This window comes from Astyanax mexicanus, chromosome 2, assembly GCF_023375975.1.
Source record: "Astyanax mexicanus isolate ESR-SI-001 chromosome 2, AstMex3_surface, whole genome shotgun sequence".
In the NCBI taxonomy this organism is placed as follows: domain Eukaryota; kingdom Metazoa; phylum Chordata; class Actinopteri; order Characiformes; family Acestrorhamphidae; genus Astyanax; species Astyanax mexicanus.
In genome coordinates, this window is record NC_064409.1 from 13,952,440 (window position 1) to 13,964,955 (window position 12,516).

The 12,516-nt window shown below is 37.5% G+C and overlaps 1 protein-coding gene across 5 annotated transcripts in view; it reads left to right on the plus strand.

The window, feature by feature from the left end:
• foxp2 (forkhead box P2) overlaps positions 1–12,278 on the plus strand; it is a 137,390-nt gene extending 125,112 nt beyond the window's left edge. For all 5 annotated transcript variants that reach the window (XM_049473413.1, XM_049473410.1, XM_049473412.1 and 2 more), the window contains 4 exons: positions 2,380–2,501; positions 4,282–4,351; positions 5,285–5,499; positions 11,668–12,278. In XM_049473413.1, coding sequence (XP_049329370.1) covers positions 2,380–2,501; positions 4,282–4,351; positions 5,285–5,499; positions 11,668–11,812 — 552 coding nt within the window. In that variant the 3' untranslated portion in view covers positions 11,813–12,278. The remainder of the gene's footprint in view (positions 1–2,379; positions 2,502–4,281; positions 4,352–5,284; positions 5,500–11,667) is intronic.
• The last annotated feature ends 238 nt before the right edge of the window (positions 12,279–12,516 follow it).

Sequence of the window (12,516 nt, forward strand, 5' to 3'; positions counted from 1 at the left end):
TGTGCGTTCTGACGCGCTAATTACTACCCAGCCACTCAATCATCAGCACCTTTTGTTAGATGCAGTGTATTACTTCTTCCTCTCTTTCTTTCTTTCTCCTTTCTCTCTCGCTCCCTCCCTCCCTCTCTCTCTCTCACTCTCTCTCCTGCTCTCTTTCTCTTTTCTGCTCTCTCTCTCTCTCTCTTTCTCTCCCCATCCTCCCACCCCCCTCGCATATTATTGGTTAATTAGTTTGAAAGATGGCTGTTTGCCTTTCAGACGCAGTCTGGGATTTTTTTTTTTTTTGTGTGTGTGTGGCATTGTCAGGTGGTTCTTTGTACACATCATAGCTCATATACATAGAAAGAGAAAGAGAGGTTAGGGCCTGTCCGGCTCTAAGTAAATGCTCCTGTCACTGTGGGGACTTTATTTACCAGGACAAAGGCTCTCATTTGTATCCCTGCCCTAACAAGTACAATGTACACCTTTTATTTTTCTAGGGAGAACAAGAAAGGTGATGGACGGTGGTAAAAAAAAAAAAAAGTTCTGTCTGCTATTTGAAGAAAGAGGACTGGGGGAAGAGAGGAAACAAATACATATACATTAATATTATTTTACTTTTTCCCCATCATTTTATATATAAAAAATATAATAGCATTTCTATTCGATTTTGGTTTTTGTTACAATATATAAAAAAACTCCAGATTTACAGAATCAGATAATATTTAAAAGTAAAAAAAAAACAGCAAAAATGGAGATTTAAGGTTTTTGCACTACAATGACAGTGTGTATATATAGTAAAAATATCTTTTAGCCAGGAGCCCTTCTCAAAGCCAGGCTGGGAGCCTTTTCCCTCTCTCTCATCAGCATGCTAAGCGTCTCCCAGCACTAGATTTAACAAAGTGAATTAATTTGGATTTGGGTTGCTAATGATGCTGGTGTATGATTACAGCTCCACAAGGGTGTGCAATAGCTCCCTGTACATCAGTGCATCAGGGCCTGAACTGCTTTACTGTATGTGGCTTTGCACAGGAAAACACAGAGAGAAAACACACAGTGCATTTCTGCTTATAACATAAAAACTCTTACACTGACTGAACAGCTACACTACATAGAATATACAGAATATGACAGTGTAGACAGAGCCTGTATCCACACATATACAGTAGGTTCTTTCTCCTTATCTTTCTACTAAGTATTTTAATCTGGCCATGGGTGGAACAGAAAAAAAAAAAGCACCAGAGTATCATTAGGAATATTCTGGTCCCTCCTTTTACAATAGCGAGGGCTGGGATATTTACATTTTGAGCCTGGCTGCTCCTTTGTGCTGGCTGTACAAGGCTGGGCTATGATGGGCTTGTCATTTGATTAACTGAGAGAATTTTTAAAAAGGAATGAAAGGTGATTTAATATCTCTGCTTGGTCTCATCAGCTCAGCTTGGGGATCCAGCTCTCGGCCCCGGCAGCTTATTAGTTATAACTATATAGCATGCATAATAAAACTGCTCATTTGCTCATTAATATTAAAATTATCATATTCAGAGCCATGGGCATTAAGATCAATCAAATCCTGGGATTTTCAGGTCAGATGCGAGATCTGCTTATGAGTTTTTTCCCCCCTTCTCCTGTCTCATAGAATCCCTTTCTTAGAGCAAAACCCACTACAACCCATCCCTGAAATAAAACACGAGAAGAAAAAAAACCCTGTAATATTAAAGAAAAGGTTATTATTTGGCTGCTGTTGCCGCGTGTTTTAATTAGATTCCTTCATGATATAGGAGGTGGGCCGCAGACCCCCTTTTTTTCCACCCTTCTTGATTATGAATGTAAACGTGTTTTGGGGTCATTTTCATAAACCTGATTTGTGGGGATTATTTAAATATAGGTGTGTTTGCACAAATAGATGTCAGAAGAGCCATGTGAGGTTCATGCTTAATTCAGAGACCTCCTGGTTATTATTAGTGGCCATCTCAGTGTACATTCACACATTCACACTCACACACACTCTGTGCCAGTCTCAGCTCAGTGTGCTTAGTGCATGTGTGTGTATTTGTATGTCAAATTTGTATCATTATTTGATGCAATGTATAATTTGCTCCAATGCTGCTTTTGTGTACTAAAACATATACATGTAGTTACAGTGGTATTAAAATAATTTGGACTGTTTTGTGAACTGTTGTTTGGAATATTACAAATAGAAATGAATTATAAATTGAAGTGATAATGATGATCAATACATGTGCAATATAATGACTATGAATATAAATCATACTCTAATTTAATTAAGCACTAATTGACTAAATTACGACAGTGTTGCGTATGTAATGAAACTGCAGAAAGGGATGTCACAGGCTGAATATATGATATATGTGTTTGTCTCTGTGTGTGTGTTTGTTGTAGAATGCAGTGCGCCACAACCTGAGTCTGCACAAGTGTTTTGTGCGGGTGGAAAATGTGAAGGGGGCAGTGTGGACAGTGGATGAGATGGAGTACCAGAAACGCAGATCACAGAAGATAACAGGGTAAGTCGCTCTTTTTTTTTTTTATATATATATATACAGCTCTGGAAAAAAAGAGACCACTTTTTAAAAAAATTAGCAGTTATCCAAAAGCAGTGTGTAAGACTGGTGGAGGAGAACATGCCGAGATGCATGAAAACTGTGATTAAAAGCCAGGGTTGTTGTGAACGACATTATACCTTGAAATATTGTGCCATATCATCCACCCTTAATTATCACATTAGGATACTACCTTTTGCAGTTTTTGACTAAAGAAAATTGACACTGTTCTTATTCCCCATTATATATCTACTAGAGACTGATTGTATCTGTCCAGTATCATTTATTAAACTTTAATCCTGGATATATGGAGATATATGGAGTGCATTATTAATATAATGACATTCTGGATCATTGACTTCTCTTACAAATCTGATAAAATTCTTCTTCTTTTTTAAATATCTTAGTTATGGGGTTGTGATATAATATCGTATGCAAAAATAGAATTATTATTATTATATATATATATATATTTTTTTTTTTTCATTTTGTTGCAGTATTGTGTTTTTGAAAAAAAAAATCAGTGTTTTGTCATATCTCCAAGAGAATTGTTAAAATACTGTATCAAAAATACCATGAAATATTGCACATGATATTATTTTAGGGCTATATCGCCCATCCCTGGATATAAGTCTCCGACACTCAAAAAGTTGGTGCGCCAACTCCATATTAATGCCTATAGATTTAGAATAGGATGTAGAAAAGCTCCTGTAGGTGTAATGTGTAAGATGTCCCATTACTTTTGTCCATATAGTAAATGCATGTTTATATATGTACATATATTGTAGCTGTAGGACTTCACCTTTAATGTAATACACACACACTTGTTTTTAAGACATTCAGGTCATACCTTAATGCTAAACAGGTCCATATATTCTAATGATACAAAAACTCCTCCCTATAGCCAGATATATATAACCAGGGGTGATCAGTTGTTTACTGAAGGTTCTGCTGAACCCTTATTAGAATGCAGTGCCATTTGTGATATCTCACTGTCAGCACTGACAGGCAGAGGGTGGTGGAGACACTGTACAGCAAGCTATTGTCAGCAAGCTATAGTTGCACTTCTGCAAATTTTAGTATTATAAAATAACATAAAATACAGCTCTGGAAAAAATGAAGAGACCACCTCAGTTTCTGAATCAGTTTCTCTGATTTTGCTATTTATAGGTAAATGTTTGAGTAAAATAAACATTGTTGTTTTTTCTATAAACTACGGACAACTTTTCTCCCAAATTCCACATTATAAATATTGTCATTTTGAGCATTTATTTACAGAAAATGAGAAATGGCTGAAATAACAAAAAAGATGCAGAGCTTTCAGATCTCAAATAGTGCCAAGAAATCAATATTTGGTGGAATAACCCTGTTTTTTAATTACAGTTTTCATGTTTTCATGCATCTTGGCATGTTCTCCTCCACCAGTCTTACACACTGCTTTTGGATAACTTTGTGCTTTACACTCCTGGTGCAAACATTTAAGCATTTCAGCTTGGTTTGATGGCTTGTGATCATCTATCTTCCTCTTGATTATATTCTAGAGGTTTTCAATTTGGTAAAAATCAAGGAAACACATAATTTTTAGGTGGTCTCCTTTTTTTTCCCAGAGCTGTATATGTAGAACGCACAGAGTGTTACAGAGCGTAGTCGTAAAAAAAAGAAGTATTTTAAGTATAGGCTGATTTGAATGTAAGTAAATAATAACACTTGTTTGTGTGTGTTTTATGTGTGTTCTTATGGACAGGAGCCCGACGCTGGTGAAGAACCTGCCTTCCAGTCTGGGTTATGGAGCAGCTCTTAATGCAAGCTTGCAGGTAAACAGCCAGCACTTTCTTTTAGGACGGGCCGTGGCGACCTGCGCTCTGAGCAAAAATAAAATATATGAGTGATATTACTGTGTGTCTGAGTACACTGTGTGTGTGTGTGTGTGTGTGTGTGTGTTAGCATCTCCATATTGTCTATACTATAATTACAGCCTAAACAGCAGGAGTGTACATTTCTAAATTCCTCAGAGTTTTTCTGTGTGCGTGTATGTGTGTGTGTGTGTGTGTGAGCCAGGTTGGCATAAGCAGTGAGAGACTAGAAGGACACCGTGTGGCAGAGGCAGGTAGCTTCTCTGCCAGCCTAGCTGTTCTACGTGCCTGTGCCTCAGATTGATAGCAGCCTGCGCAAATGCAAGGGCATATGCATTAATATTTATTCAAGCTGTCATAAATGATTTGGCTTCGTAGTGTCGGCCAGTGAGGTGCTCATGGCAAAAACTTTAAATTTTAATTACCGTATATAACTTTAATGTGCAGGAGGCGAAAATGTCAGGAGATTTTTTTTTTACTATTTTCAGGTTTCAAGTTTTTGGGAGTTTAATAGTCATGCGGATGCTTGATGTTTTTTATTTTTTTTGACCATTGAGGACTGTCTGTCAGGGTAAAGAGTTTGTTTTTGGAGTCTCTTTTCAGTTCATCTGCTTCCAGAGTGGACGTACCTCAGACAGTGACTCAAAATCAGAGTTTTAACTAAAGTTTGAACTTGGTCCAGTGGAGGAAAGTGAAAGAAAAACTTTCTGAACTTAATACAATTGTCATTTTCATCGCAAAACTTTGATTATTACACAATCCTCAGCAAACATCTAAAGAAAAATGGACCAAAATAAACTTTTTTTTGTATTGTTGAGTCTAATCGAAAGGTTCAGATATATATATTTTTAAATATATTTATATAAAATATATTTTTTCATCTCGCTCTCTCAGGCAGCGCTGGCGGAGACGTCCCTGCCGTTGCTGGGTAATCCGGGGTTGATGAACAGCAGTGCGTCAGGACTGATGGGGGGCAGCCCGCCCGGTCTGCTGGGAGGTAGCCCACCCAGCCTCTTACAATGCAGCCTCCACGACGAGCTCAACGGCGCGCTCGAACACCTCGACACTAACGGCCACAGCAGCCCTGGATACTCCCCACAGACACATGTGTAAGTGGACACACTTAAAAATATTCATTAACCTGTTTTAGTATTACTTTTATTATTCAGTTTCCTGATTCTGCCACATTTCATTTCATATGTGAGTACTTTCACTTACATGCAAAACTAATATAATTGAAAAAGAAATAAAATATTTGGGGTAAGCTAAAATATACAAAATATATTTTTTGATTTTATCACAATATACAGCTCTGGAAAAAGAAAAGAAAATTTGATTTTACCAAATTGAAAACCTCACAAGCCATCAAACAAAGCTGAAGTGCTTAAATGTTTGCACCAGGAGTAAAGGCATAAAGTTATCCAAAAGCAGTGTGTAAGACTGGTGGAGGAGATCATGCCAAGATGCATAAAAACTGTGATTAAAAACTAGGGTTTTCACCAAATATTGATTTCTGAACTCTCTTAAAATAAATGTTCTAAATGACGAAAAATATTGTCATACAATCATGCAATTATATTGCCCATAACTAAAATCATTTATTTATAATATTAGTGTTACCGCTAATAGAGTGCGCTATAAATAAAACCACACCAGGCTGCAGTTCTCTGAATTAAGGCTCTATATAAAACACATTAATGCAATAGAGTTGCTGCTTTTGTTCATTCTACCTTATATATTAAGTTTATATTTACTTCTAGGCTTTCACCTTTCACCTATAAACAGAGACTGTCCTAATTACGGATTCAGTTTTAATTACTTCGACATCTGCATCGTAGAGGTTTAGGTATTTTATGCAAGACTGTTCCTATTAATATTTAGCAGCTAACTGTATCATTAATTACTTTAAAATCTTTGCCTTTCCATCTTTTTTAATGGTGCACTGAGAGAGAGAGGGAGTGAGAGAGAGAGAGAGAGAGAGAGAGAGAGCGAGAGAGAGAGCGAGAGAGAGAGCAGGGTGATTAAAGATTCATGTGGTGTGAGTTTGAGGAATGCGTATGTAGAATGTGCCCCTCACTAATCAGTGATGTCATACATGTCACTGTGCAGTGTTTACCGGGCCAGAGATGGGACACTTAGCAGTGTCACATATGCACAAACACACACACACACACACACACACAAACGTACACGTACACACTTGTCAGTCTAAAGCAGGACTCCACCACAGTCTTGCTAATGGTGCCTCATCACCCCTATAAATTAGCAAATGCACTCAGTATTACTAATGCCAGCAGGGGCATGTATGCAAGTGTGCGCACAAGCGCATGTTTGTGTGTGTGTGTGTGTGTCAGGTTGAGAAGTGGGACAGGACTGTTAACTGGGGCAAATCTGAAAGCCAGACAGAATCCCAGTATATTCACTCCCTCAGGTTATTTAACTTTTAATAATGGACAGTTGAGTCTGTTTTTTGAATGCTGGTATTCTCTCTCTTTCTCTCTCTCTCTCTCTCTCTCATTTCTTTTCTCTGGTCTGAGCGTTTAAACACGTAAGGTGGCCGAGGCTGCCTCTCTCTTACACGGCCACTACATGCCCAAAATGGAAGAAATGTGTTTTCTAAGTGGATTTTTACGGGATGCATTTAATAATGAAGAGGCCAGCATCAGACAACATATCCCCGACTGCCCACCAGAGACTAACCACACAATCAGCCTAACCTTTTTCTTAACATGCTACTATTTCACGTCATCTGTCAAGCTACACATTCCTTCTGGCGTGACATATACAGCTCTGAAAAAAAAAGAGACCACTTGATGAAAAATGATGAGTTTCTTTGATTTTACCAAATTGAAAACCTCTAGAATGTCATAAAGAAGAAGCTGGATGATCACAAGCCATCAAACCAAGCTGAACTGCTTGAATTTTCACACCAGGAGTAAAGGCATAAAGATATCTAAAAGCAGTGTGTAAGACTGGTGGAGGAGAACATGCCAAGATGCATAATAACTGTGATTAAAAACCAGGAATATCCCACCAAATAATTATTTCTGAACTCTTAAAACTTTATGAATATGAACTTGTTTTCTTTACATTATCAGAGTGGTCTCTTAATTTTTTCCAGAGCTGTATGTCTGTGTGTGTTTTGTAAGAGCGTCCCAGTACACTTTAAGGTTAGTTTTAAATTGACCAATAAATAGATATACGAAGACTTCATCCAACGTCAGGGTCTTAAAATAGGTCTTAAAATAGAGTTTATCCTTTTTTACTAACGGCATGATGCTATTATTCTATTGTCCTATTCTAATGGCAATGCTTTCTTTTTGGCTTTTTCAGTTGTTCTTTTGGGCATTGATGATATCCACAATATGATCAAAAAAGTATATTTTGTATCATGATACAATTATAATTATATTATATATAAGTATATTATATGATAAGTACAATCATAATTATTCAGTTTATGTAATTCTCTATTTATTAATTAAGACTCAGGAGCAATGTAATAGTAACCGTAGCTAAATGTATTTATTAGAAGTGCTGTCCACAAACATTTGCACATGCAGTGTAGCTTGTCATGAGTCATGAGATGTAATTCCCTAATTAACAGCGTTTGAAATGAGCTACTTTTTTTTTTTTTTAGATTAAACTGCTCATATCTGCAGGCCATTAGCTCATAAACAAACACACTCACTCTCACATACACATTTATATATATATATATATATATATATATATATATATATATATATATATATATATATATTTATGCACAGGCTGGCAGGGGCACCAGCTCGTGGCTTTCTAATGCCAGCCACTCGTTAACCACCAAATGACTCATCCTGATGTCTTTATACAGTGGAGAAAGGACTAATCGTTTTCCTCCCTCCTCCAAGCGCACAAGTGTGCCGCTGATTTCTAATGAATGCAAATGAAAGCTGTAAGCCATGCTTCTTCACATGCAGGCTAAAGGCCTGTGTCGGGCTTAATGGCCAGTGCAGCGCTGGCCTGGCCGGGGATCATTTGTCTCCGGGTAATGTCTTTAGGCCCATATCTTCAGACCTGTTTGTTATGCCATGATGAATGTGAGTGGCGGTGCCTTCTCTGAGCTCTGCGCGGCCCTTAAAGAGCCGAGTGAAGAGTCGGGGCGCAGGTCAGCCACAGCTTTTATGGCCCTTTTAGAGTCATTATGATGCATGTTTGCAGACAGCACATTTGTTACTGTGTAGGTTGAAATTGCCATAATGTGGCCTGGGTTATATTATACAGTAAATACATGAAAAACGACATGAAAAATGTATAAATGAAATTGATAAAAATTGCAAAGTCGTGATATTGTTGAAAGTTTGAGTCTTAAACTCAAACTCTTTTATCTTTTAAAACTTGGAAACTAAAAATTGAGTGTGTTAATCCAGTATTAAACATATTTTTAGTCAGACAGACAGACAGACAGACAGACAGATAGATAGAAAGATAAATAGCCAGAAGCAGTTACACAACACAACACAATGAAAAAGAAATAATAATAGGGGAGTAAGAAAGAACAATAACAAAAAAAGCTAAAAGTAAAAATAGAAAATGCTGAATGATGAATATAAACATGAATATATAAATACAAAAACTATACAAAGTGTGAAAGTAACCAGCCGTATATATGAGGTAGTTTAGTACATGTAAATGCATGTATTTTTGCTTCATAGAAAAGTAGAATATTTGTTTCACAGTATGAGCATGATGATATTTATATAATAGCAATGTTAATCAATATCAGACATAAAAAAGTATTGGTGGTATTGTGCCACCCCTTCTGCTGTTTCAGGCTAAATCTGGAACAGGACTGAGCATTTTCTGCTGATTTCAGCTCATTGCTAATGCCAGCAGTACCAGCATGCCATCCCTAGATGGAATTCTGCACAGTAATTCAGAAAAGAATGATTCCCAATTATCTGTATATATATTGTGTACCAGTATATTGCTGTCATTCAAAAACGCTATATTCCTAAATTTGCTGGGTTTTTTTTTTTTACTTTTTAATATAGATAGAAAACGATAGCTGAGCTCCAAAACAGCTCGTAAAATCAGTAAACATTGTAAAAAAAATAATAATAATTTTAAATTAAAGGTTGAGAAGTGTTTTTTTTTTTTTCTTATCCTGTAAAAAAGGCCATTTTGGATAAACAAGCGTTTAGCATCACAGCAACAACATCAGAACAGTGGTCAAATACGTGGTAATAAGTTTAGTAATGTTAGAAAGCATAAAATTACACCTTTAAACTTCAGGCTTATTATTCACAGTACAGGTAACTAAGAGATAATAACTTTTAATTAAGGCTTGGTGTTTGTCACAATTGCATACTAATTACTACTACTAACTAGTTTTTGAGAATGATGAGAATGTATAAATCTAGGTTAGGTAATAATCTCAAAGTTTATTACACTCAAATATTCACTATATACACATTAAAACCAGTTGTTTTTTGATTGTGTTTTTTGAGTGCTGTTATATATGAAACATGGTGGATAATGATGCAAGTGCAGTGGCAGTAGAGGCTAAACAACTTGCAGTTATATGTTAGATTGTATATTGGCATAGCAACACAAGTTAGTACCTTTTTTAGCACATTTTGTATACTGCCCACTGCCAAACCTGCATTATTAACATTACTATACAGTATATATCTTATAGTATTACTGTGTATTACTCTGTAGTACACACTTTTAGTGTTTTGAGTTTTAAGAGTTAGGAATTGAAGTTTGAGTCCACACACAGGTACTTTAATGAAAGTTAAAGTAGTGCATCGATAATCACGCTGTGTTTCGAAATACTCTCTTTTTGCAAAGAGCGGCTCTTTAGAACATCAGAACATGTTTAAGCTACAGTACCTCTCCCTCTGACTCAGACAGCAGCATCCATCCCAGCGCCAGCAACCCTCCTCTACCACATCTGAATATTAATCTATTTTGCTATAAATATTAAAGTAATCTGTACCTTTTAAAATTCTTTTCAAATTCAAAGTTCCCCCTGCCATTGATGAGTGCAGCCCAAGAGATGACTGCCAGACATGTTCTAATGCAGAGACTGGTTGATAAGGTTTTTTTTTTTTTTACTCTCTCTCTTTCTCTCTTACTCTCTCTCTCTCTCTCTCTCTTTCCGAGTCTAGCGGGATTTCCCGATGCATCCAACGTGTCAGAAATAATTAGGTTTTGTCAGATTTATCATGGTAGCACAAACCCCTTTCCCTGCCAAGGGCCCAGGATCATGTTAAGCCTTGTTTGTGTGTGACAGCGTTATTATTCTTGTTAGTAGCCCCACTTCCACCCTCTCCTCTCCGCAGTTCTGCAGGGGGGAGACGCCGCTCACTCGCAGCCGCCGCCACTGCCGCTCTCACTCTGTGTATTTTTATTTTTTTTTTCCTCCCCTCTCCATTTATTGACAGTCAGTAAAGATATTCATCCATTTGGAGTTAAAAACATGGATCATGGTGTCCGAGTGAACTGACGGACTGGAGTTGATTAATGGTAGAAGCCTAGCTGCAGGTTCTCTCCCCTCACAAGAAGCGCCACCGCAGCCCCTGCATATTAACGAAGGCCTGCGCTTTCTATTAACAAGATAAAAAAAGCTCCACTCCCCCTTTGCTCCAGGGGGTGAGGGGATGAGAAATTCTCCATTATTTATAATGGGGTTACTGCTTCTCTCTCTCTCTCTTTTTTTTTTTTTTTTTTCTCCAGCCAGGTGCCATCAGTAAACTTTTCAATGCCAAACATGTCGAGGTATCAGCCGCTTCGCTCTCTGCATTTTTATGGCTGCTAGGCTAATCTAAATTTAATTGCTATTTACATTCATACGAAATGTGTAAAAACATCTCCTGGCTGGTAAATTTGTGAAGTCTGCTCCTGGATTGTATCTGTGCACTGGATGGATTGTGATTGTTTTAGCATGGCGTGGGCTGGATGCTAGCTAAAATAGAACAGTGCCCTTCCCTTTCCTTCCTTAAGAGTTGCTTATTATATTTATTATATTTATCCTTTTTGGCTTGATGCCCTAGTATAGCAAACATATTTATATATAAAACAGGCAGGATCAGATAGATATATCTATCTGGTTTAGATCTCTCTCTCCACTGAGATGTTTTAAACAAAAAAAAAAACTAAAGGACAAGGGAACAAGGGAACACCTCCAAAATGATCCAGGAAATTCTAAAGAAGTACCAATAACTGACCTGATTAAATATGTCTAAACACGTTAATCACATATACTTTCCTTCTTGTTCCTTTTTCAGATCTGCAATTCACGTCAAGGAGGAGCCGCTAAACATGGACGATGACGACTGTCCGATGTCATTGGTGACAACGGCCAATCACAGCCCGGAGCTGGAGGAGGATCGAGAGCTGGAGGAGGGCAACCTATCAGAGGACCTGGAGTGATCGTGTTTTTTTTTTTTCATCTCCACCCACACTGGCTGGGACTCCGCCCTGACTGGCCCGCCCCTCTAACCACTCCACAAACCACAGAAAGGCAGCAGATGGAAGCGAGGAGTATTTATTTCGAATGAATCCAGGAGACTGGCCCAAAGAGACTATTATCTCAGCCCTTTGAGGACCACATAAGAGCAGGCATGAGATGTCTGCTTTTTAAAAAGACTACACAAAGTAAAGAAAAAAAAAACACACACACACGCACACACACACAACGGACGAGATTTCCTTCAGATGGCATGGCCACCTCATACACCGTGAACACCAAGACTCATGGACCGAAACGGAAAACAAAAACACTCGAGTCTTTCCTGTAGAAAGTTGTTGGCCACATATACTGCCAAAAAAAAGTTTTAAGTTTGTGAATATCCAACCCACAGTAGTCGCTGATGTTAGATACAAATTGCTGGTTCAATTCGAGTTGTTGCTCTGTTATTATTTGCACAGGAGTAGTATCAGAAATTAGTGTCACTGCCTGTATGTTGCTAAAATACGTAAAACAAACAAACAGTATTTCTTTTCTTTCTTTTCTTTTTTTTTTTAAATTCTTTTTAACAAAGGCTTTTTTTATTTCCCGTCATGTTTTGCACCACCACCAACTGTAAATGCCATTTAAAAAAAAAAAGTCACACCAATAACAGAACGTAACATGG